Genomic DNA, 25,961 nt, shown 5'->3' with positions numbered 1-25,961 from the left:
ATGTTTCAATTGGGATATACTGCAAATTTTTTTTGGCACATTTTAAAAGCCAACTTATTCTAAAATAGCATTTTTAATTTCAAAATTCATTCAAATTTAAAATCTTATTAAAAATTTTTACATGACCTGAAAGGGAAAATAAATGTTTCATTCCGTGTCTAACAAAACTCTGGAGATCACCTGAATTTTTTGTCCTTTTCCCAGTTTTTGATTCAATCTGAATAAAATTTTTTCTCTTTCCGATGTTTTTACTAAGCAATGGTTTCAGTAGATGCTTCAAATCATCTCAGCAAAATAGTCTGGGTTTTTTGTTGTTCATTTGCTCCAGAACAAAATATTTCATTTCATTTTTCTGAACAGTAAATTGAAAGTTTGCAGAAACATCAGCAATTTCCGTTGTAATGCTACCAAGCTTCCCCACCTCTTGCTTCAGGAACACAGACTATGGCTTTTCCTGAAATTCAGAGAGGAATATATAGTAGAGCTGGAAGCAATAAATAACATTTTAAGATAGAACAGAATCACTTAGAGGAGTTACAGTGAAACTGGACAAGCTTTCAAACTTAATCAATTTATTACAATGGCGCTTTTAAGGTGGCTGAAAAAATACTCCATGCTGTGGGGGAAAAAATGTAGCTACTAAGAGATCGTTTTCTGTGAGCACTACCTTGCCTGTTTCTTCCAGCTGGAACAGGATGCTTTTGTGAGCTGTTGAGGCAATGCCACGTTATGTGAGCAGCACCTCAGAGCCTCTCCTTGTCAGGTTTTTGAAAATTCTTCTTGTAACTAAGCTTATAACAGTGAACCATCTAGACAGATAGCAAGCAGACACCATTACAATATCTGAGAAAGACAGGCAAGACACGCTTCAAAAGACGCTATAAAGCAATAGTGAGTTTTAAAAAAATTACTGGGATTTTACAGTACTCAACCAGCGTACCAAAGATCATGCACCAAACCATGGAGTCTTAGATGCTGTAAGAAATAGTGTTAAATAGGGCTGACATCACGGAAGTTTGCTACAATAAATAACTGACCCAGAGATTTAAGGCAGTACAAACAACAGTAAGATACCACGGTTTTTGAAACAGATTTGGCACCAAAAAGTTGAGTTCAGTTTTAGGTGCTATGGAAGGGGCTTGTAGCTCTGCTGTCCCACGAGAAGCGCCATGATAGTGTTGACTGCTTAGTACTCTAGCAAATACTTACGCATGTTCTTTTAATTGCAGTTTATTGTACCTGAAATCAATGGAAGTGGCCACAGTGTGTAATGCCAGGAATGCGACTATGCCTTTGCTGTATCAGGGCCCAAATGACCAGTTTTGCTAAGGACTGCATTTGGAAGCCACTGCACCGCACCTCCACGCCACCGACTGTGGCCTCTGCTCTCCACCCGTAGTATCAAGAGCAACCAGAAAAACATAAGTATATGACTGTTTGGGATTAAAAAATTGAATTGAAGGTACAATTCCACAACAAGCCACTGTATGCATTTTTAAATCTTTACTTTAAGTCTCTGTGTGGATGAAAATCACTGCATTTATTTCACTTCATTTATAGACCACCTATCTAACTCCTGCTTATAATTTGACTAGCTGTATCATTAGTATAATAAAACCGTAGCTTATGTCTATAGCTTTTAACAGTATGACAAAAGGACTGTCATCTAACACATTTTTGGAGTATCATGATACATTATTTAACTATGAACTTACATGCACCAACCTTTTTTTCCAAAAAAGCCTTTCACAATGTAAAAAACCCTAATAAAAACTTGCAGGGATTCACAATTTGTTAATTGAGAATAAACGACGAATCCGTACTTGAACTTTTCTCCGAGAAAGCAAAACAAGGCTGAGAATCTGATTTGAAATGGGAAGTGGGTGTCCCTCCGGGCACGGTGACAGAATGCAATAGACCTTGTTTTCTCAGCACATGTATTGAAAGTGAAGCTGTGATAGAGTGCATTTTGAGATGTAGTGCACTCACTCTGCTGGGAGCCTGGTTCCTCTTGGAGCATTATAAACATTTTGTTTACACTTCCTGATGACCATTTAATGAAATGGAACACTTTTATTTTCTTTGTTCTCCTCTTCTGAAGTATGCTGTTCCTCCTTAGGGAGAGTTAAAATGAACGATATACTCCAGCATGATTCTAACTTCTTATAGAGCTACTGACTGTAGCTCAGAATTTCCTTGTTTTCTAATTGTTTCTTTATGTTTAGACGCTATTCTTCCTGAGCAATTTGAAAAAAGTTAAATATGCTTTGTATCTTCTCTTTAATGACTTCCATTTCTGGGTGAATTTCTCCAACTTTCTTAAAGCCCCAAAGGCTGCTCCAGAAAAATTTCCTTGATTCAAGAGTCTAAAAGGTCTACAGGAGTGGAGTCATGAGCCATAAGACTTTTAGGAAGTCTATGGAGGAAAACCTCTGCTAAAGACCATCCTGCCAAGTAATGCCCTCCTCTCCTATCTTCCAGTCTTGTGAAGTAACAGTTCTGCAGGTCTCTCAGAGGTCAGCAAGAAAAAACGTTTCTAGCCCTTGAGGACTTGGCCCTCTCTTACATAGACGCTAAGCAGTGCAAAGTCATACACTTTCCTGCTCAAATTGCTGATAAAGTTTTCCTAAATCCTATAACAGAAGACAACGTGTCTGGCAAAAAGACAAACATTAGCAAAATCAGAAAGGGAAGGTAAGAGTTCTTCACAGCTGCTCTACTTGCCTTGGGCATCAAGGAGGACAGTAAGGATAGTAACCTTTCTCCAATCCCTGTGTTTCCTGAACCCCGTGTAAAGAGTTGTAGGAGACGAAAACCATCTTTGAAGAAGTTTCTTACATGGGTTTTAAAAAGCTCCTCAGTTTTCTTATAGTCTTTGCACTCCGTGACCCTTGTGAGCATATAGGTACAGAGATTACATTTTAAAGGCAGTAGAAAGTAAATATTCCAGGGACTTCTCAGCTGGTGAACTAGGGAGATGGCTTCCAAGGGGGCAAAAAAACCCCAAACCCGCCACAAGAGGCAAATCATTAAATTCCCTTGAAATTTAAAAGATTAGGAAAGTTTTTGCTCAGAAAAAATCCAGTTTTAAACCTCAGATAACGCATTCTAACTTCACACCAGCAAAGGGAGAGAGGAGGGAGGTTTCGGATTCTATATGCTGTAGCACAACGGCAACGACCACTCTAAATTAAGCAGAGAAGAGCTGTCTCAAAGATGTGTCTCTTACCACTGCCATGCATAAATATCACCCAACAGCTACTCAGTGTGCATCTCTCTACATGTCTGGAAGTCATGATGGAGGCGCCAAAAGTTGACACTAACAAAGAGATGGTCAGGTACATATCTTATTTTAAAGCACTTGGAAATGTGAGACAAAAAAAAAAAAACGTGACATGGGGGAAATGTGGGAAATTTCTAAAAAGTTTTAAAGAAATTTTCCTCTCTTCAACACTAAAAATGCTGTAAGTTCTTACACGGCAGGTTATCTGTGATTTCACTTGCCTGGGTGCTTAGAGGACTTCAGTTGAGAGGAAAATAAAGTCCTGGTTAAATACGTATTTAAGTGATAAAGTCAGAAAGGATAATTTTTAGCTCTTGCATAACAAAGGCCATAGGATTTTTCAAAATCAATTTATGCTTTAACTAGAGCATAACTTCTAGAAAAACATTCAGTCTTGATTTAAAAATTTACAATAATGGATAATCTATCACAGACTTTGGTAAATTATTCCGATGCATAATTATCCTGATGAAGGATAGTTCCCTTATTTCTAATTTGAACATGTCTTTGAACTTGAAGTCATTTGATCTTGCTGAACCTTTGCTAAATTGGCAAGCCCTCTATTAGGAAATGTTATTTTCTCCTGCAGATATTAATAAGCTATGATCAAACTATCCCTTGGCTTCCCAGATAAGCTCCTGGAGCCATTTTTCCCAACTTTATGGGAAAATTTCCAGTATTTTCTTTGAACTTTGTTAATTTATAAGTACTCATTTTTGACCTGTGGAGATTAGACCTGGAAAAGTAGCTAAATCAACATTTTAAAATATATCCACTCCAAGAAGTGATCCCTAGAACCCAGATCAAGAACTACGGAGTGGCTGTACACGCACTGTTCAGGGTCTAGCTCTTTATTGAGCAGCCTGGCCACATTCACGCTACATAGTACTTGTCTGAGGGCCTAGTTTGTGTTCCTTCCGTTTTTAGACATAATTACTTTGCATTTCTCAGTGTCCAACATTATGAGAGTGCCGTGTTACAATTTTCTAGATTGGAGGGTTTTTAGCATAGAACTTAGGGTCTATGTTGTGTGCACTGCAGAATGGCATCAGGGCATGTGGGGATATTGGAGAGTGTGAAGTCTTCTGATGTAGTGTTGAAGGACTGGAAAGAGGTGCCAAACAGAGTGTAGTCCTATACATGGCACCTTCCACAAATACTTCCTGGAGTGAACTATCAACAAATTACACTCAATTTTTTTTTTTTCTTGGCAAAAGACAGGTTGCTCCCTGAGAAAGACAGGGTACCAACTAATTTCTGTGCCCTATGGGTGATCAGGAAGCCACAAGCAAAGAATAAGCTAAGGAGCTAAGTTATCTGACAGTGTAGACTTACAGTATGTCAGGAGTAAAAAGCTTACACCCAATACAAAAGAAATCTATCTCCTGTACTTGAAATGTCCTTGTTTATATATCCAATGATCACGGAAAGTATTTTGACAACCGTATTAAACATGGAATTCATGTTCATATGATTATTCATCCTGGACTGATTCTCATGCATCTCTTCATTCTTTCTGAGTGTACAATTTTACACGTCAGCGCCTCAAAAATAAAAGTGTGAGTGACCGTCACAACTCTACACCTAGCAAGAATAACTGGACTTCGGGTGAACTATCCTGAAGAGGAATCACAGAATACTACAGACTCTACAGGGTTACTGTGCAGGAGGTCCAGTCGTTGAATCTCCCTGTGCAGGCATGTTTGGAAAAAGGGATCACACAAAGGTTGTTTCCATGGATAAAAACTGAGGAGGTTTGCTGGAATTTGCTGAATATTTGCCCTGATGAAAGCAAGTACATCTTCCAAAATTAATCTGTCTTGGACTCTCCACCAAAGAAACACCCACCTTTAAAACAAAAAAATCTGTTTCTTGATCCTCAGCTCCTGCAAATCGGCTTAGGTTTATTTAACACAAGAGTCAGGCATTTATATCAGATCTGGATCTTATCCATGATGCTTATCTATGTTTCTTTTTTCCTCAGAAAACAGTAAAAAGTGAAAGGTAACAGAGACCATTGCTTTAAATTATGTGGGTTTTTTTTGGTTTTGATCCTCTCAAAAGCATCATATTTAATAGGAGTCGAAATGTCAACAACTTTACAAGGTTTCCACTTTGGACTATGTGAAGAGGAAAAATGCACCCTGCACAGGTGATAATTATTTTGGCTGGCTTCTAATATTAACAGTAGTCCACAAGGCTAATTGTAGGCATGGGGACAATGAGTAAGAACCTGTCATAGCTTTTCTTGGTCAGTTCAGTTCAGTTAATGCCCTAGCAACAGAGGAAGAAATGTGGCTCATGGGCTGAACAGCCTCTCAGGTATTTCTTTATAGTTGGATGACAAAGAAGTTTGGGGTTTTGCATTCAGAAGCAACCAGACAACTTTTTTCAGCCCCTCTTAATGGCCAATTCATTCCCCGGACAAGATTCAGAAGGAATAGAACATTCTAAGAAATAGATTAGGGGAAGTAAGGCAGCAGCAGACAATGAACAAGCCTAAAAATTAACAATCACATTTTTAAAAAAAACAGGAAACACAATGTATTTTAATGCAATGATTTCACCTAAAGGTCAGCTGCAGGTCAATCCTTCCTCCATGACCATTTCTCTTCTAGTAACGGAGAGACAGGATTAGGTTCACAACAGAAATTCAGGGATGCATTTGTGTAAAGGAGAAAATGTTCAGCATGCTCATATAGCCAAACTGAGGTATGGTTTGGATAAGCAGACTACGAAATGCCTGCAAAGTAAACTGGACTGCCAAGCTCAAAGGGTTGTGTTCAGCAATAAAACATTCAGATGGCGTCCAGTTACAAGTGGTATTCCACAAGAGTCGATACTGGGGCTGATACTGTCTAACATCCTGATTAATGAGCTGGAGATGAGGTAGAATGCATCCTCAGCAATGTTACACATGACACCAAATTGAGGTCTGTGACCATCACCCTGGGGATATGGCTGCTATTCAGATGGATCTTGACAGGCTGGACAAGTGGCCTAAGAAAAAGCTCATAAAGTTCAATGAAAAGTCCTGCGTGGGACTGTTCCTGAATGGACAGTACAGGCTGGAGGACAAGTGGATAGAAAGGAGCTTTCCAGGAAAAGTCTTAGGGGGCGTGGTGGACAGCAAGATGATCATGAGCCAGCTGTGCAACCTTGCAGCAAAGATGGCCAACCAATTCATAGGCTATATTAGCACCTTAGGGCAAGGGAAGTGATTACCACTCTTTACTCAGCACTTGTAAGACCACATCAGAAGTACTGTTTTGGATTCCTCAGTCAAAGAAAGACACTGATACGCTAGATTAAGTCCAGCAGAGAGCAGCCAAAATGGTCTGAGGCCTGGAGTACTTGTATGAGGAGAGGCTAAGAGAACTGGGCTTGTTCAGCCCGGAGAAGAGAAGACTAAGGGGATCTCTTATTGCTGTCTAGGACTACTTAACAGAGCCAAACTCTTCTAAGAGATGCGCAGAGACAGAATGAGAGGCAGCTGACACAAATTTCAGTGAAAGAAATTCTAATTACAAATTAGGAATTTTTGACTTTTATTTTTTACTTTTCTCGCCAAGACAGTAGCCAATAGCACCTAAGAGAGTGATCTGACTATGACCAAATTCAACTGTTTTTTGTTGGTACTCTCTTAGAGGTGACAGCTTTGACACAAGGGTGTAGGAAGACATTTTAGCTACTCTGCTACTTTCTGCGACAGGCACCAGGCTACCCATTAGAGTCCAAAGATTCTACTCCAAAGAGGCCAATTGTGATGTCTCTTTCCTTGCTTTGGGACTATGGCTAAAGCCTCTGTTTCTGTCTCTACAAAAAGGAACTGTCTTTACACGATCACTTTTATGAGCACAATGAGAAACTGCAAAGTGAACTTGCACTTCAGAAGAAAAAGTACTGGGTTTACTATTACTATGCATTTGTCTGGGGTTCTCCTGCCATATAATAGAAGTTTTTGTTCTCAGTTTAGGCACCTGGATGCCTCTACTAAGCTTTTATGTGCAAGTCTTTCATCTAAGTTTAACCTGCTAATGATGGTCCCTCTACAATAAAGAGAGGGCATTTCAGAGTGCTGGACAACATAATGACTCATCAAGCCATGTACGTTCACATAAAGAAGTGTCTCGATCAAGCAAAAAATACCACGCTTCAGAATGATTCTTTAAATCATTATATCGGAATAGTGCATATGTATGGAGATTGATATTATGAACTCGGGTCAGACAGTAAAAAAAACCAAAAACAAAGTAGGACAATTTAATCAACTAAAAAGATACACCTTATATTTACTCCAATAAAATGGAAACTAGAATCTGGTATAGATTGTCTGAATGCCATTGTTTTTTTGTCACAGAATTCTTAGGAGATGAAAGTTTTCAGTGTTTCAAACAAAGGCAGGCGTTGTTTTAAAAAAAGAGAGTTATTGCAGGGTCTGATAGATTCAATTGCCAAGGAGCAGAGGATGTATCTCAGAGAATGTAATGAACAATAGACTAATGCAGTTGCAGCAATGACATTATTATGTGGACAGGCCTTTCAAACTAGAGCCACCGTTTTCAAAATCAAATACGTACTGACCCACATCTCAGAAATGTCAAGCGTGCTGTAAACAAGTTCCCAGTACATCACATGCTTTAGAAACTGCATGAGAAAGACTGGAAAGGAAGCTATTCTTTGAGGGTAGCCAGCTTTGCGATAGTTTATTTTTGAGTGCAAGCTACAGATTATAGCCAACAGTGATAGGGATGTGTTCATCAAAAGCAGAATTATCGTTTTAGTTTCCCGCCATTGACACAAACAGACTGACGTTTCCTGTTGTGCCTAAAAGTAACAATGTGTTGGCACTTCCTAAACTACTGCCTGTACAATGTGTGTGACACCTGTACTTCAAATGCATCTTTGTGCATTATATAGCACAAAGGAATAATCTAATCCAAAATACTGGTACAGTGTGAATCTGAGTAGGTGAAGAAAGTGCTACTTTTTGCCTTGACATCGGTGTTAGGCTCCATTTTTTTCCTTTTTCTTTTTTGATCGCTAGAACGTATTTTTCATCTGTTTGTAAAGGGCCTTGTACTTATAACCAAACCTAACACCACCTGTTTGGTGGTGTATCAAACTTGACTAATGTTTTTCATAATGGGAGGTAGGAATATTGCAATGCCTTTTAGCGAGGGCATGGCTAAACTGAGTCAGGCCCCAGTGGTGGGTATTTAAAGGTTCTATACACCATGAGATCTCTGACTTCTTCATTCATTGAGACAATTCAGACAAATATCCTCTCTCAAGCAACCGCTATACTCCTTTCTTTACACCATGGAGTAAAGCGTTAGTTTCAGTCAGGAAGTATGGAATATAATTTGTAAATTAGTCCTACATTCAGATGGCTGTCATGGAATTCTGACTCTTCCAGGGGGAAAAAAAAAAGGTATTTTGGTAACAGGCCTATCCAGAATGAGGCAACAATAACTAAAGCATTAATTGCGAGGATTTCTGAAGAACAGAAATGTCTGATTAAATTAAAAGTGCTCAGCACTTCCTAACATCGGAGCGATTATCATAATATCATGAGCAGAAGCCTGTGGAGCTTGGCTGAAAGCAGTTATTATGTTTCCAGAGCAGGATCACGGGCAGTTCCACGACCACCCCACTCCCTCATTTTGCTTTGCTTTACTAGTCATTTGCTTTCCATACTGAAGCTTCACAAAGAAGCAAAAGATGTGATCCAATCTAACTTTGTATAAATGGTCTGCCCTATGCTTGTCTTTATTATTCACAATTGTCAAATATTATGCAAAAATGACACAACGTATGCTTCCCACTTCCAATTCATCTTCTGTAGGTCCTTTTTTTTCAGGGAAACAATAAAGGAAAGAGGTTCATTTTAGCATTCTTCCCATCATTACAAACATGGGAGTAATAATGCGCGGTGCACACGTAGCCTGGTAATCGTTAGGCGCTAGCCATTCCCTTCTGTTCTCAATCCACAAATCTGGCAATGTGACATATCTCCGTGTGGGAGTATGAATCTTAAGCTCAAGCTGTTGAGACACCTCCTTACAGTAGCTAGTAGCTGCACTGAGGCAGCGTAGTTTAGATGTGCCTCAAATCCTAAGGATGGGCTTCTGAAGTCTCAAAGTCTGAAATCCCCTGGGCCCAGTTTTTTACAAATGCTCCCCTGGCACACAAATCACAGGCACAGATCCATTCTACAGCTCCATTTGAAAGGCGTGGAGTCCATTCTCAGCTGATGTAAGTTGGCCCTGCTGCACTAAAGCCAGGGGTGAGTCACACCAGCTAAGGAAGTAGCCTGAAATCATGCTAACAGTCAGCAGAAACTGCTTTTTAAAGCTATTCTCCACCATGATGGAAAGTACAAGGCACACAAAGTACTAAAAGCTTTTATGTTTAGAATTTCTTTGACAAGATATTTTTCTGAGGACTAAGATGACTGTTACTCCAGAAATGAACATCATGCCATACAGTGCAATTCTGGAGCTGTCAGTTCAACATCTGTAAAGAGAAAAATCATAATGCGGCTCAGGCAATGCTTTCAAAAGCACAGTTTAGTCAGTGAAAGACAATACAGATTGTACAGAGAGAAAAGTGTACTTTAACTAATGCTTGAGGAGTCTGTAAGAGTTAATCTCAGTGTAGACAAGCAAAATGGAGTGGATGATACAAAGAAAAAGTATTTGATTAAGAAGCTTACTGAGTTTCAGACAATGAGGTACGGAAAAAAACTGTGCACCTGTGTGGTACAGAAGGAACTATGTTTAAAATGGCTTGAGGGAGGGAATGTTACCTCGAATAAAGAGTGGTTCTAACTAAGAACATTTTAAACACCAATTAAATTATTATTGAACTGACTTTTGAGTTTGGACTGGTTTTCCTAAGATTATATTATGTGCCTGTGCAAATGAGGAAGAAGGATGAAAAACAACCAAATCAAAACTTTCCTTGAAAATCTGTATTGGCTGTCAGGAGATTTGGCCTGGGCACACAGGAATAGGAGAACGCACACGCTTACTGGCTTTAAAGAGCTACTGGAGAAGAAACAAACACACCTTTGCCTTTAATGTATCTGCCTTCTGGGGCTCCCCTAACCTATACGTTGTCCAGAGTGTCTCAGACATAGAAAGGCAGGAGTGAAAGATAAATTATTTGCTTTCGAAATTGGGAGGAAGCAGTGACAGATTTTTGACTTTGAGGGGTGCTTCTGCATCAAGGGTCTGACTGAAGAGGATCGCATAAACACCTCTTTTCTTAGGATTGTACCCTAGCACTGTAGTAAACACTCTCCCAAGAGCAAGAGCAAAGTCTGTCTGAGAGCTTCACCCTGATCCAGCTTTGCTTAACTCATAAAGTTTCAGGGTTTTGGGGGTCCTGTTACTGTTCCTAAGTACTACTCTAAGCACCTGAATTTCTGAGTCTTCCCTTTCCTGGCCCACGGTCTTTCATGAGTGTTTTGCTTAGAGTTACTGCCTCTCTTTTCTGCCCCTCTCCAGCCTTTAGTTTTCCAATTCCTCCTCAGCCACAGTGTTGCATTCAGTGTCAATTATCTGAATTTACTGAACACATCAAACAAGCTCCAGTTTCACTTGGTATTTCATCTTCCTTTAGAGATTTATGTCTCCAATCTCTGCTAGATTACTGAGGCAAAGAATTAATTCAATTAAGAAAATTATAGTAAATGATGCTGATTCTGTCAATAACATCCGTTTGCTACTTCTCAGAGGTTGCACTGTTTCACTCAGTGACCTCTTGTTCATGTACTTGAAAAAACATCAATCCACTTCTTATGATCACTTGTCAATCTTCCACTCATTATCTATCTTCTGGTTTTCTTTCCAAAAAAAAAGAGAAAGTTTTTATAACTACAGGTGAGTTGTCTGAAGAAAGAAATTGTGAGCAGACTAAAATCATGGGCAGGATTATGCAAGGCCTGGTAGGTATGTATTAACCCAAACCAAGAATTAACACATGCAATGTATTGAAGGACTGCAGACATTCAAATATTTCTGCTTTCAGGGGAAGAATTTTCTGATATACTGACATTTGGTATCCCTATAAAACATTTGGAACAGTAAGTTAAGACACGTAAATGAAAGCTTTACAGCATTTTTATTTACATAATTGCATTTTAGATACTACCCACCATACATTTCTGGGTTATTCTAATGTTATGTGGTTGTTACACATTTCTCTTTGCCAGCATTAAAATGGCAAAAAGAAAAAGCAAAAATACGGCAGAAAGAAAGTAACTATGAAAGGTGGTCGTCTCTCAGCAGAACAAAAGATACTGCTTTGTGGGATAACACTGAGCAAAATTGACATCAACAAGTTTAGTTGCGTATAAGGTTGCTTTCAGGTTTCAGGACAAATACATGAAACTTAGCTCTGTCTCATGCTTTTATGGGGGGCTGGCGAGGGCGGACGGGCAGCCCAAGCCTTTAGATATGTAATTCTGCTCTGGCAAGTGGCGAACCAGGAAACAAACCTCTTTTGCCAAAACCTTGTAACCATATCTATCTGTGTTCTGTTAGGTTATTATTCAGAGTATTTTCACTGAACAGAGATGCTTTGCAGAGGCTGAAATACAAATTCACAAAAACTGGCGTGATTCCCCCAAATATACAAAGGAGTATAGACATACAGGTGACCCAACCACAGCTTGTGCGATCCTTTTTCTAGTTACTCTGTTTAATTCAATCCAACATATTTCTGCAAAGCAAAACCACTATTATGGTGAATGATTTTCTGATAGTGCAGGGATATTTAAATGGACTCATCTTTTCTAAATGGAGGCTTCACCATCTGTTCTGCCCTTTCATTACAAATAGAGAGGGAACCTAACTCACTGCATCAGCATGTAAAGCCTAGCATCAAAATGATTTAGATGTACCTGTGTGTTCTTTATGCACCTGGTATGTTTTCTCACATACCAAACACAAATCAGTGGGAAGACCCAGCTCTTGTAACCTAATAAATTCTCTAATCTAGTGCCTTTTTTTCTTTCTCACAGCAGCAGAAATTGATGGCCAGTAGTTTGCATTTTATTAGGACAATTATGACCCTGTTGCTGTCCTGCAGGAGTTATATCTCTATTGGGCTGACAGTTTGTGATACCATTTACCTCTTTACAAAAAAACGAGCCTTGATTTCTATTCTTTCCCTCTTGCTGGGCCTACGTACACTTCATCATGGAGAGAAATCTTGTAGGAAATGTGCCGAGGATGTGTCAGACTGCTGAAAAGCTCTGTCCTTCCCCAAAGGATGCCACACAATCTCCTTGAGACCATTTAGAGAAGGAAAGAACCAGAAACTCCAAAATGCATCACACTGCATCATTTTTACTGCTTTAAATGACAAGATTTGCAGTAGGTTAGGAAGGGAAGTGCAAGTTAGCACATCTCATACTCTCTATACCAGGAGACTGATCGCATGCTCAGTGCAAACATTTATTCAAAGAAAACCCCCAGGGCCTACCTGTGTTGTAGCCCCTCCCAAGCGCTGGCCAGGGCCGATGATTCTTCCAAAGGTTGCCCAAATACCAATCACTCTGGTTCTCCACCAAGCCAAGAACCTGCTGCCCTGGAAATGAGCAAATTGCAAAAAGATCATGAGAGAAATGACAGTCAATCAACGGAAAACACACACAAAATCTGGAGAGGGACAGCCAGTGGAAAGAGAAGACAGAAGTTCGGGTGCTGTCTTCCTTTCAGGCATTTGGAAGATGCCTGCGTGTGTAACAGACAGCAAGCCTGGCACAGCAAACTCAGCACGGCTCATTTCTTTCCTTTTCCCCTGGCTGGTCTGAGTAATTAAACACTGTGGGAACCTTTGTCATGCTGACAAAAATATATCACCCAGACAAATCTGAATGCTGCTTGATTTTGGAATACAATGATGGAAAATCCTCCTAGTGAGAAGTAAGTGTTGGTAAAATCATCATCTAATATGAAGATCTGTTTATACTCTGATGGAGATAATATAATCGAAGAACAAGGCTCGGTATAACAAATTATTCTCTTCCCATGCTCCCCCACACTAGTTTCAGTTTTTTTTTTTTCTCGGTCACAAAGGAAATCCCTTTTGTTCAGGAAAATATTGGATTCTAAGAGTTTACCTACATAAGAAAGTTGCACTGCTTTAATTTAAGAGAGTAATTTAAAAGTCATTTAGGTAAGCCTGTGTGGAATGCTGCATAGAAATTATGATTTCAGTTTCAGACGGGCTTATTTTGGTTTAGCTTACATTGATTAGCAGCTGGCTTCAGCTAGAGTAAAACGTGTTTTAAATCAAATGTGTCTAGAAGGTTTGCACTGCTTGAAAATCAACTGAAAAATGAATGTTTGTATAGATAAGGACTTAATTATCTATCCTGAAATGTGCTGTATAAAATGTAAATAAGAGAAGTGATTGAAATGATGCTCTGGTGATGGAGGATGGAGGGAAGGGGAAAACTTCATTTGGATCTAGTCAAAGCAAGGAGAGGGAATGGTGTTTTGACAGAGGTACCCGCTCAGTGAGGACACTAAGACTGGGATTGGAAATTATTTTGCAACCTTTTGAGAAAGCAATTAAGCATTATCCTCTGAAGGCACATTTTCAAATCCCAGATATGCTCATAAAACTGGGTCTATGGTCACCGCAGTGCACTGAAAGTATTAAATGATCATTATACGTTGCTTATGTAGGACCATAGCTGTATTACTAAAATTTCAGTATGGCCCAAGACAAGATTGGGCTGACAAGCAAGCCATAAAGACAGAAGTGATTCATTAAATTTTATAATTGGCTAAGAAGACGTTAGGATAGGTCAGGTGATGGCGGTACTCTCCTGTGGTATCTCAAATTCAGTGGAATGTCAGTAACCTCCACGTGTGTCTCGAATGCTGTTTCAAAGAGTGGGAGCAGCAGTGAGTGGCCAGTGCATATAACAAATAAATCAGAATATTACGAAAGCATTCAAGGAGTGAACAGAAATCAATCTAGAAATAACCTTGAGAGACCACCAAGTCCACTTCACACCACTATTCGGGATCATCCTACTCTATCCTAATTGCAACTTGCCAATCCTCACCAGGCCTCATTGTCTAATGATCTCTCTCCTTTTCCATTATATATAACATATATATATTTAATTTTTCACATTATACTCCATACATCATTTTTTAAGAAGGTGGAAAATCTGTGAGAAAGCAGAAAGGATCATATAAAAGACCACCACGCATTTATCACTTCATTGGCACTACTGAAAACTGGTAGTATCAACAGAATGCAACGCACAAGAGAATGAAAGAAATGACAAGTTAGAGGCAGACGCATCCTAAGCAACTGATGGTTTGTTCATACAAATAAACTGTAGCATCTCTCAACCCGTGAGACATATGGAACACACTAGACAGCACATGAGGCGTCGCAAGCCTTATATTGTGAGGAAATATGAAAAGGATCTCAACTGGCTGAAAAAGGTCTCACCCAAAAAAGGCTGAAGGGCACAATTTACACCAACACTTGTTGATTCCAAGCTGGAAGACTGCCTGTTCTTTATAATCACACCCTTACAGATGAGGTAGAATAAATCAAAATAAGAAAGTACCATGGCTAGTAAAGGATGAGAGAAAAAAATAAAATAAAATATGCAGGTGCAGCTGGGCTGGAATGGATTGGCACAGCTGGTAGGAAGAGAGTCACCCTGCCCATATTCTAACAGTGCATTTCACAACTCAGCAGTCCCCAGATCCTTCTCAGGATAGTACTGCTAACATCAAAAGAAATGTTAGAATTCTATTTGCAAGAAGCAGATACTGAACTTCCTTACCATGGAGCACCAGTCTGCTTTCATTATTTTAGCCCTGTGCATTTCCCAACAAGCCACAGAGTTCAGCCTTCAAACTGATGAATAATAAGAAATGTGCAAACCTTGCTGCTTGCTAATGGTTTTCCTTTCCCACCTACCAGTCCAAAATCTCAGTTCTGACAACGTACCCCTGAAGTACCTATTTCTCAGTTATTATTTCTCATCCTAAGATAAACTGAAAAGGCTCAGGAAATTATGTTCACGTGTATTTATTGTAGCTGTATCACTTCCATCCTCTTTTTCCCTTTATTTTTGAAGATAACCAAACAAATCCTGCTCTCACCAGTATTCCTTGAGGTTTGATATGGAACACGGATGAAGGCAGAAATTAACATCATGTAAGCTTTAGGGCTTAGATACATGGATCAGATAATGTGACTTACTGTGTAGCAACTGAGGTGGAATAACCACCCGTATACGTCCTTTTAGCTTGTCAGAAATACAAAGTAAAATGTGTTAGCTAACACACTTCAGTTTGCTTTTGCAATGGCCTGGGAACGCGCACATGTTCACGTACTGTCCTAGGGTAGAGCGTTATGCAACTTGTCAGGCTGTTGTTACTCTTGCTGCTGTCTAAAAACCTACTAGGCAGATGTGATGGCTTGTCTCCCAAGCCACTTTGGAGAAAGTTATGAAGATATGCTTTGTATCTTCTCTAGTTATATTTCTGTTTTCTCTAGGCTGGAATAGTGCTGCTGTCTCTGCCAAAGAATGATGTATTTTTATTTCCCTTTACATTGTCTCTATGCTCTTGACTTAGGGCAAAAGTGATCAGGAAACCAGAACTTCAGCTGCATAGCAAATATTAATGGTTCCAAAAAATGTTTTAATTCTGAATCAGTACAGAGAAAAGAAATTCAGAAATATTCTCTGGGAAAAAATCCCCAAATATTTTGATCTGAAGATACTAAAATAACCACATCTAAACGTAGAACCCTCCTCATTTTAAATATATCAAACAATGTGACACATAATACAGATGCATAATATATACCATACATACCACATTATTCTATTTATTTAAAAGTTCAAACAAAATAAAATCATAAGTCCTACCCTGCAAATTTTTAACAACTAAAAATGTTTCACTCAAAGCTTTCATCAAAATTATTTCATACTAATGAATGATTGTGAAGATATCTGTCCATTGTATCTGAGCATTACCTGTTATTTATTTACTTTGTCAAATGCATTAGGAAGCTATAGAAATGAGGCACTGGCCAAAGCAATGCATGGTGTCGAGCAGGCACAATGAAGGCTCCCCTTGTCCGCAGTTCCCTGACCATCCATGGGCCCCAACCTGTCCCTCTGCCACTCTTCACGCCCTACCTGCAAGGTGCCTGCCCTTCTGCGGAAGCTTCCACCAGCTTTATTCCACCTCTGATCACACCGCAATCTGAATTCAGATTTTCCAAGGAGGAAGACCAGAGTTCCTTCCCACCATGGCCTTTTGTAAAAGGCAAGGATAAAAGAGTTATGCGAGTTACCCTTCCAGCAAATGAGAACACGGTGGCTACCATAATGAATTTGAATCGTTCGGCATTCTGAGCTGCCTGTTTCTTCTTCCTAAGAGTTATTATAATAAAATACCATCGCTAACAGCAAAAGCTCTGTCATTGTTTTCTGCTGTGGCCCTGCAGTTATGATTAAGTGCACTCCTCTCACTCCCTCTTACTCCAGGCACAAGTTAGCTTATGAAAATGAAGCTGTCTTTCTTACTTATTCATACATCACCACTAACAGCCAGACAACAGAAAACAAGGCTATGATTCTGGCATGACCACGGTGAAAAATTACTGAGCAGGCAGAATTACAGCTGGATTGCTGGGAACGGGGATGTATGCTGCCTAGCCGCGGGACGAGACTTCTCCAGAAGGCAGCTGCACAGCTACAGCATTTTGCACAGTACAGCTCCCTGACAGCTCTCGCATGATGAGACGTGCTTCTCTCCTTGCAAAAGCTTAGCTTGTCACTGGGAAGAAGTTTCCATGGAAAAACAGATACTTCTGAGCCTGACAACTCAATGCCTTCGATTCTGTTTTCCCTTCATAGATTTTTGGTGGCTAACGGATGGAAAAGCATGATCCTCTAATTCAGGCACTAAAGGGGACTCCAGATGTCATCTCAGCTCCTAGCTCAGATACTGATTTCTTGGGTGACACTGGACAGGTCACGTAACAGCCTCTTGCTCGATTCCCCCTTAATAAAAATGGGGATAACAATAACTTTACCCCTCTCCCATTTTGCCTGTCTCACATATTGTAAATATAAGACTTCTGAGGTAATAACTGTGTGCTGGTTTCTACTGAAAGCATAACAGCAGCTGCCTGTGGCCAGGCTGAAGCTCCATCCAGCACAGTATTGTGTCTCCAGCAGCAGGGAGTAGCAGCTGTGCAATACGGAGCACAACGGGGCAGCTGTATGGTGGCACTTCTTAATAGCGGTCCTCCGGCTTCCAGTAACTTGTGGCACACGACACATCTGAAGAATAATCAGCTTTTATTTATGTTAAGTCTGGCATCTGCTAATTTCATTTGGTGCCCAGTACAATCTTGGTGCCTCTGAACAATATTTTCCTATTCTGCCCTGATTTTTCCCAGTCTTAGACAATTCTGCCTTCTCTAAAGTCTTTGGTACAAAGGGCCCTAGCCTCAGTTCTTGCCTTAAGGTATTTTGCTATTACAAACTATAATAATAATATTAAAAAATTATAGTTATTGCAACTACTTGCAACATCTTTAGTGGAAGCCTTATTTTTTTCCTTTTTTGGGCCCACAGCAAATAATTTGGGTGAGCTGCACTTTTTGTGGTCCTCAGGACGTCAGGCAGTTTCCGGAAAGGAAAAATAAAAAGGCATGTTAGAGTGGTGGGAAGGGGTGGGGTGGGGTGCCACCTTTTGATCGCCCATGGCCAAAAGGTGAGCTGGTATCCCATGAGAGATCAGCACAGCTCTCCTGGTTGTTACATTTGCAAGGTTTAGTTGTATTTGATACAGGCCTCCGAAGTGAAAAGCAAGTGCAAAGTATTTTTCAGCCTTTAAAAACATAAGAAGTAAGCAACTTCTACACCGTGGAGGTTAATAAAGGAGAACACAGCAGAACTCTGTCTTGCTACTTCTAACTACTTTAACAGCCGTGGTTTAAATCATTAGGAATTTAATACAGACACGAATGCTGCAGCCTCAGCCAAGTACTGCCAGAGCAATGCATGTCTTCAGTGTAAGCTGAAAGAACAGGAGAAGGACTCAACAAGAATTTAAGATTCAAGCTTGGCAGGAATCAGGAGAACCGCAGAGTTCTGCTCCCAAAATGGGAAGCAGAAATAGAGAATAAAAAGGTGACAGGAGGGAAGAGGGGAAAAGGTACATATTCTGAATGCTGGAACATTTCTAAATTGGCCAGTACCAAGTCTGATGAACATAGAACTAGCTGAATCTATAATGGTAAAATGAAGCTAAGTTACTTTCTGCACGACTTGGAGTTAAAATCTTTCATTAATGTCCTTTTTATCTTCTCTCCTTCTTCTAATTTCTTTTTCTTTATCCTTTAAACATCTGCATAAGACACCCTTCCTTTCTGAAATGTGTGAGGCCACGTCCTTAGCTGGTGTAAATCTGCATGACTTCAGTGAAATCTGTACTTACGCTGATTGATACTGGCTGAATGTGTTGCACTCCCTGTTAAGTCCTGCCTGAGTGACTGACCCCTTCTCTATGGCCTTCCCGTCCCTGATCTTGCACTGCTTCACACGAAATATGTGGCTTCTAAAATCTTCCACTCCTCCTGCCACATCTCTCATCCACCTCTTCAGATCACTGTCAAGTTCAAGCTTTTCATCTTCACTATTGATGCCCTGTGCAATTCTTGTGCTGTCTATATCAATTCATGTTTCTTCCTGCTCCCAGACTCACTCCTCTCTTCTACTGCCGTGTCCTCTCTCATGCCTAAAAAAGACGCTGTCTTCTCATGCAACAAATGCCCTGAATTACCTCTGAAAATATATTTCAAGCCCAAAACCTCAGCATTTTCCTCTATAAAGTTTTTAGAAATTTTACCATGAATCCAGTATACAATATGCACATGAAATCTTATATGTGCACTATAACACAAGTCTGCCTGTCCCCAGAAACACAGGACGACATTTTCTCATATGCCTGGATATGCCAGTGCAGGATACACCACGGTCAACAGAATTGAATACTTTAACCTCTACTGTGCATTTATTTCACAGGTGTGCATACGCATAACAGGTGTATGCATTATATATGTATGCACACATACGCATGCATATACATGCACACATACACATATTTACATTCATAAAAATATACAGATAAGTCTGTGTATATTTACAGGCAGGTATAAGAAAAGGCAGTCTCTACTATGAAGTGCTTCTTTTTTACAGGTGGAAAACTCAAATTTCAGGGAATAATGCTTCCTACAAAAGTTTACCCTTTTTATTTGATATTTGCATCAAATCATAGAATTATAGAACGGTTTGGGTTAGCAGGGACCTTAAAGACCATCTAGTTCCAACCCCCCTGCCCTGGGCAGGGATGCCTCCCACTAGACCAGGTTGCACAAAGCCCCATCCAGCCTGGCCTTGAACACCTCCAGGGATGGGGCATCCACAACTTCTCTGGGCAACCTGTTCCAGTGCCTCACCACCCTCACAGTAAAGAATTTCTTCCTAATATCTAATCTAAATCTACCCTCTTTCAGTTTAAAACTGTTACCCCTTGTCCTATCGCTACATTGCTGTTTCCCAACAGCCATTAGCCCTTCTTACTGGACTAACTGCTCATAGAGTGAAACTGCAGGGACAGTTATTAAGGAGTAACTTGGATGAGGGGGAGGCCAAGGAGTAGCTCACTGAAGTTACCACTGGACTGTCTCAGGAGGGAGCATCACATTGGACAGCACACTGATGCCAGGAGAGGAAGAAAGGAGACAGGCAGTGAACACCTGATAAGAAAGGAGCGTAGATAAGTGAAGCAGAAGTAGATACAGTACATCAAGGGCAGGGAAAGACAAGGTGGACCACGCTGAGTCAGTGAAGGAGAAAGAAGCTAGTGAAAGGAATAACGGAAGACACTGGCAACGCTGGAACAAGGACCTAAAGCAATGCTATCAGCTGACTTCTGGATGTACTCAGAAATGGTGATGTGGCCAGGGCAAAAGAAGTTACAGCAACTTGTGCCAAAGAAGAAGAATAACTCAGCGAGAATTATTCTTCTACACGTACAGAAAGAAACGTGACAAGTGTTTTGTAGGTGGTAGGAGGGAGGATTCAAAAGGCACAATCATACACAAAAGATGATCAAGAGGATGAAGTACACAGAATTGGACCAAGAAAGGTTGGGGTAAAGAGCTAACTCTTTGATTCATCTTCATAAGGAAAGATGAAAGAATTAAATCCATCAAAAGAAGAGAATATATTTGGTTTCTGCACATCTTCTCTTCTCCTCCAAGGAGCTCGTTAGAAAAATGAAGAGGACGGTGAGGAGTCCAGCAAACTACAGTAAAGCTAGCAAATCTATCATTAGTGTTTGCAGCACTTTCATCTGCCGAATTTCAGGGAAATGGATTCTCAGCAGCCGAGCCCAAGAGAGTAAGCATAGAAAAAACCTTTTACTTTGGAACAAAACTTTTTGAGGTTTTCTGTGACAATGGCAAGGCTTCGTGTGCCCATGACAACAGGGCTGCTGTGTTGGCAGCAAGTTAAGAAGAATTCGAAGATGTTATGATTTGGACATGCACAGAAGTTTTTGCTTGTTTTCTATCTGGCAGGAAATGATCTGCCTGATGCTTTGTCAGGAAATGTGCTCTACCGTGGAGTCTGGGGAAGAATGAACTTGGCCACAGAAACTCTTGTGAAATTTTAAGCCAGACCAGAAGGGATGCCCATACCAGTTTCAAGTGCTGCTAAGCCTTTCCTTCCTTACCTCATTTTTTATGTCATGGTTTATAGCACAAAATGCCCCAGCAGCAGAAATGACATCTAATTAACAGCAATAGGAGACTTGAAATGAACCCTCTTTGAGGTGATGGGTATTCTCTCCTAACCAGGCTGTAGGAGGTCGGTGAGATGTACTCGTTGCTCTGACTACACACCTCACTTTTTTAGTCACACCAATGGCAGTGTAAAGATTGTGTGCCCCGATACTCCTTTTTCGTCATCATGGTCTCCTTTTTAATTTTTAATTTACTCAATATAAACCCCCACACTCTTACAAAATTGAAAACTTCTTGCTCTGAAAGCAGCAAAACGTCCCTGTGAACACAGTGAATTACAATTCACTAGTTCTAATATTCAGGCATTGGTGTGAGAGAAAAGATATTTTTAAAAGACTGTGCTCAGTGTTTCAGGAACATACAAGCTATTAAAATCATGGCTTGAATTTGTGCTGTGCAAGAATACGTGATCACTGAACAAAAAATGCCGCCTTTTTTGATGCCAAAGATAATGCAACAAAACTGTCTTGGAGGAGTGTGTGAAGAGCATGAAAGTAACTGTTCATGCACCATGACTGCCTGTCACAACTGTACCAATTTTACGAAGGTGATAAGGTCTTGATATGCATATTTTGGTTGGCACAAACCCCATCTGTGAAATGCATCTCAGTAATGGGGAGCTGAGCAGCAGGCTGCAATGTGTAATCAAGAACCCAACTCTTATGCAATGCCTGTCATTAGTAGCGCTTTACAAAGGAAAGGAGACCTGCTTACAGGAGGAGAAACTGAGGCACATGGTGATGGAGTGACATTTCCAAGGTCACCAGGGAGGTGACTCGTAATCTATGACTTGTGAAACCCAGAGCACTGCCCTTAGATACTGAGAGAAACCATCCTTTTTAACAGCCTAGTTCCTAAATTGCCACTGCCAGTTATCATTTAGAAATTCCCTCTCAGCTAGTCTTTCGAGCAGCTGTCAGCTTACTGGGTCCACTGATGGCTGAGTTTTTCTTGCCACATCCCTGAACGCTATGTTCTGCTCTGCCATAGATTTACTTTGGGTACGTCCCTTGGGACTCTGGACATCACTTTCTTCTTGACGTTCAGGCAGCTGCTCATTTCAGCTGTGACGAAGTAAACCTTAAGCCGCCTCCGTTAACTGAACACGCTTAACTCAGATTCCCATCAAGGTAACAGGTTAGCAGCTGGCTGTTTGTTCCTCACTTGCGTTCTGTAAAATGAAGATAACACCACTGCTTCACTACACTTCATCGGGTTTCAGTAATCAGTGTTTGAGGTTTTTGGAAGAGTAAACTGCTGTTGATTAGCAATGAATTAGAGACAGAGGGTAAGAGCTTTCTAATATTCCAGAGACTGTTCATGGAAACTGTGCACAGCTTCCTACTTTGTATCCTTTTTGGCAGTTATTGTATATAAACAGCAAGATATTAAACCCCCTTCCTTTTTATTTAAAAGGAACAAATCTTGTAAATCAAGGGTCACAGCAGAATTGTTTGTAAGCAACAAATCAGTAGGTGCGTAACATAAGTACTTTCTCTGAGGATCAGAGAACTCCCAGAATGTAGAAGCAGTGGCAGAAAAAAACCCACGATGAAAAATATGAAAAAGATTAGTTTTCTGGTGACAAGTAAAAAAACCAAACCATACCAAACCAGAAAAAAACAGTGCCATATTTAGTAGAAAAGGGCTGTAGTTGCCCACTGAATGGGAAAAAGGTTGCCAAGTTATTGTCTGTGGTGTTGAAATACAACTATGTTGACATTATTTTTCCCCTTTGTTGGCTTCAGTTCTGCTAAAAAATAAACAAGCTCTGCATTTCCCTTTGGCTATGTGGCTTTACCGGCCTATGCAAATTTTTCATAATGGAAATTCAGGAGTCGTCTCTTCAGTAGACACAGATTGCAGTAAGATGCTGCTACCTGCCTAGCACTTCTTGCCAATGCTATTAATAGCACTTACTATACTGACAATTGGTTTATGTAAACAGCTCACCTTATCATTTTAATTATGGGCCTCAAGACAGGTTAGAGTTCACAAACAGTACAGCTAAGCATTATTTATATATCAGGAGTATCAGATGGCAAGATGACACAGCAAACACATGTAAACATTTGTTCACATCTAATGACCAAGCACAATTAGTCTCATACTGGAAAATACAATAGAGCTCTGTTACCAAACAATAACCTGCTCTTTTGCATCTTGAGCCTACAGAATAAGAGATGCTTCTGCCTGATATGACAAAACAGTGGCTGTACCAGAAGCCTCATGCTTTACTGATGAGCTCGAGAGTCTTGGGATCTGTTCCTCATTCTAATGTTGACCGGCTGTGCAATCACAGATGGGTCACCTCTTTGTTGAGCTTCAGCCTCTCTGAGTCTGATTCTGCAGTCAGGCTAAATAGCACATGTGCATATAAGAAGAAAAGAACAACCTGGAGAACAGAATGGAAAATTTTATCCTGACACGGTGTTGCAAGTTATCTTGTCAGCAAGAGATGAAGCACTGCAAATACCTAATAAACGTGCAGAGAATTGCTCTTAAATGTAAGCACCACTATTCTTTCTCTATGTTCTTCTCTGTCTTCTAACCTGTACCCTGGAGATACCTGGGTTTACAGGACAAAGGGGTTGCGATGTTCTCTTGCTGAAAACGTGTCTACTCGTAAACTCAACTCAAAATCATATATAGCATTGACTCAGTTTTGCCAGCATGTAATAACCCTGTCCAATACTACAGGGTCAAGACTGGCACAAAGATAAAATTATGAAGCCACCACTCATGTAGTCTAAGAATCCCGTAAAGCTTGGAAAAAGCAATATTCTTCATTCTTCAGTCTTTTGCAGATCAATCTCTATGGATAGTTCCAGATATTTCAAGATGTTTAACTAAAGTCCACCTCAGCACTGACATTTCCCTCTTTTTCCTGTTTATTGCCTTAGCACTGAGAGATGCCGGTTGTTCTGAAGAACTTCAGAGCAAAAAGGAAGAAGGCCGTCTCAACTGAGTAAAAGGATAAAAACAAGCGTTCTGAAAATCAAGTTAAGCTCCTTCTCCCTCTGTGTTGTTTAATTATTTAGTTAGTGCAGGTCTGTCTTTGACTGAGACAAACAGATGAAAAATGTGAGCCAAATAGTACACAGAGAGTACACAGAATTTTATTGTACAGCCCTGAGCCAAAGAAACTTTAAAGTGTTACAAAAGAGTTAAAGTCTGAAAGCAAAGAGGTGAGAGAGGAGCAGAAGGTGCCAGTTTCATTAAGTAGATATGTTGATGATAACGGGAAGAAAGGGCAAGACTCACTGTCCACTGAAACACAACAACTCCCATAATGTATTCTGCACATCATATCGTTCAAGCCTCTAATATTTCATTCATTGATTTTATTGTCAAATGAAAAGGCGCTTGTTCCAAGTGGCATTTAGCGAGACAGATAGGGAGAGACCCAGACTTCATTACTGGGATTTTGCTCTCTGGATAATGTTGACATTATATGGGTAAAAAGCAAAAAGAGTGCAAAAGCCTACCAGTCCCAATGTTTAGAAAAGTCTCTTTGGTTCTCTTCCCGAAAGCTGAGGGGCTTTTTACCTGGTCAGACTGCAGTCTGCCTCACATGTCACATGGCTCACATGCCTGTGAAAAGGCATAACTCAAACTTCTCAGGCAAGTGCTTTGAGGCAGGCTTTGTTAGTCTAGGATTCAACTTTTGTGTTGAATGCTGTTTTCCACTATAGCAAGAGAGAAGATCAGAAGAGAACTCTACAAACTATTAAACTTTCTGGCATCCATTTTTAAGGAAATATTCAGCATTGTGCTTACACAACAGAGAGGACATACATATATGTATTCAGTTGAGGCTGCTCTCTTTTGCCTCAGCAGTAAATATCATCAGAGAAAGCCTGTAAGTTTGTTTACTGACGCTCAATAGTTACAAGTGGTTGCGCCAATTGAGAGGCAAAGAAGAGCTCAGAGTTCCTTTCAGCCACAGAAATAAATGTATGGAAAAGTCAAACACCAGAAAGAAGGAAACACACATCTGTATGTGAGTTCAAAAAGCACCCCAAAACAAGCTGTCTGTTCCCAAATCCACCTAGTAGAGTGGAATACTGAAACAGTGTTGGTGAGAAAAAGCACTCCAAACCTTGCTGTCTTTGTAAAGAACTAGAGGAGGAAAATGCAGACAGTAAAAGCAGTTTCTGGAAGAAAATCCAGACCTTTCCTTCTCAGAGAAGTATCCTCCTCAGTGAATTAGTTATGATCATTCCTCTTATTCTCCCTCCCTTTCTAGCCTCACTACTTTTGCATTCCTGGTGCCCAGCAGCATGGCCTCACCAAGAAGCTGTCTGCAGCCAGATGCAATGGACGCTTTTTTAAGAGATAGGAGAAGCTGGTTCAAACCCTTACAGGATGGAAAAGAGTCTGCGAGCAGGCCTTCCCTCTTCTGGCCATCTGCTCCTTCCCCTACATTAGTATGTAAAACGTAGCACTAGCACCCCACAAACTCTCCTTCGTGCTCTTCCTCTGTAATGAGGTCAACTTGTTTGGACCTTCTAAAAGGTTAGGTGCAGGACAGTAAAGATGCAAAATGGATTTATGCTGAAAATAGCTGGCAGTTGTCCGGTTTGACCAAAATGACAGCATCTGTAGGCAGGCACAGCAGCAGAGCTTCAAGTGCCTGCGTGTTGCGGCTAAAAGCAAGGTGCCTATTAGCAGCTTGGGGAAACTTCTGTGATCTGCTTTGCTAGTTAAGTGTATAAGCTCCATCTAGATTTAAATTTAAACAATAATGTCCCTTTGATAACCTGAGCCCAGTTTCACTGCTTCTTTTTTT

General features: G+C 40.3%; 1 protein-coding gene across 4 annotated transcripts in view; it reads right to left on the bottom strand.

Annotated features, from left to right (window-relative positions):
• The window catches only part of LARGE1 (LARGE xylosyl- and glucuronyltransferase 1), a 282,679-nt gene that overhangs the window by 50,773 nt on the left and 205,945 nt on the right, over nucleotides 1-25,961 (bottom strand). For all 4 annotated transcript variants that reach the window (XM_074580461.1, XM_074580471.1, XM_074580481.1 and 1 more), the window contains one exon: nucleotides 12,779-12,883. In XM_074580461.1, coding sequence (XP_074436562.1) covers nucleotides 12,779-12,883 — 105 coding nt within the window. The remainder of the gene's footprint in view (nucleotides 1-12,778; nucleotides 12,884-25,961) is intronic.

Source organism: Larus michahellis, chromosome 1 (genome assembly GCF_964199755.1).
Source record: "Larus michahellis chromosome 1, bLarMic1.1, whole genome shotgun sequence".
In the NCBI taxonomy this organism is placed as follows: Eukaryota; Metazoa; Chordata; class Aves; order Charadriiformes; family Laridae; genus Larus; species Larus michahellis.
Note: the sequence above shows the minus strand (reverse complement) of the source record. Positions and strands in the feature narration are given on the sequence as shown.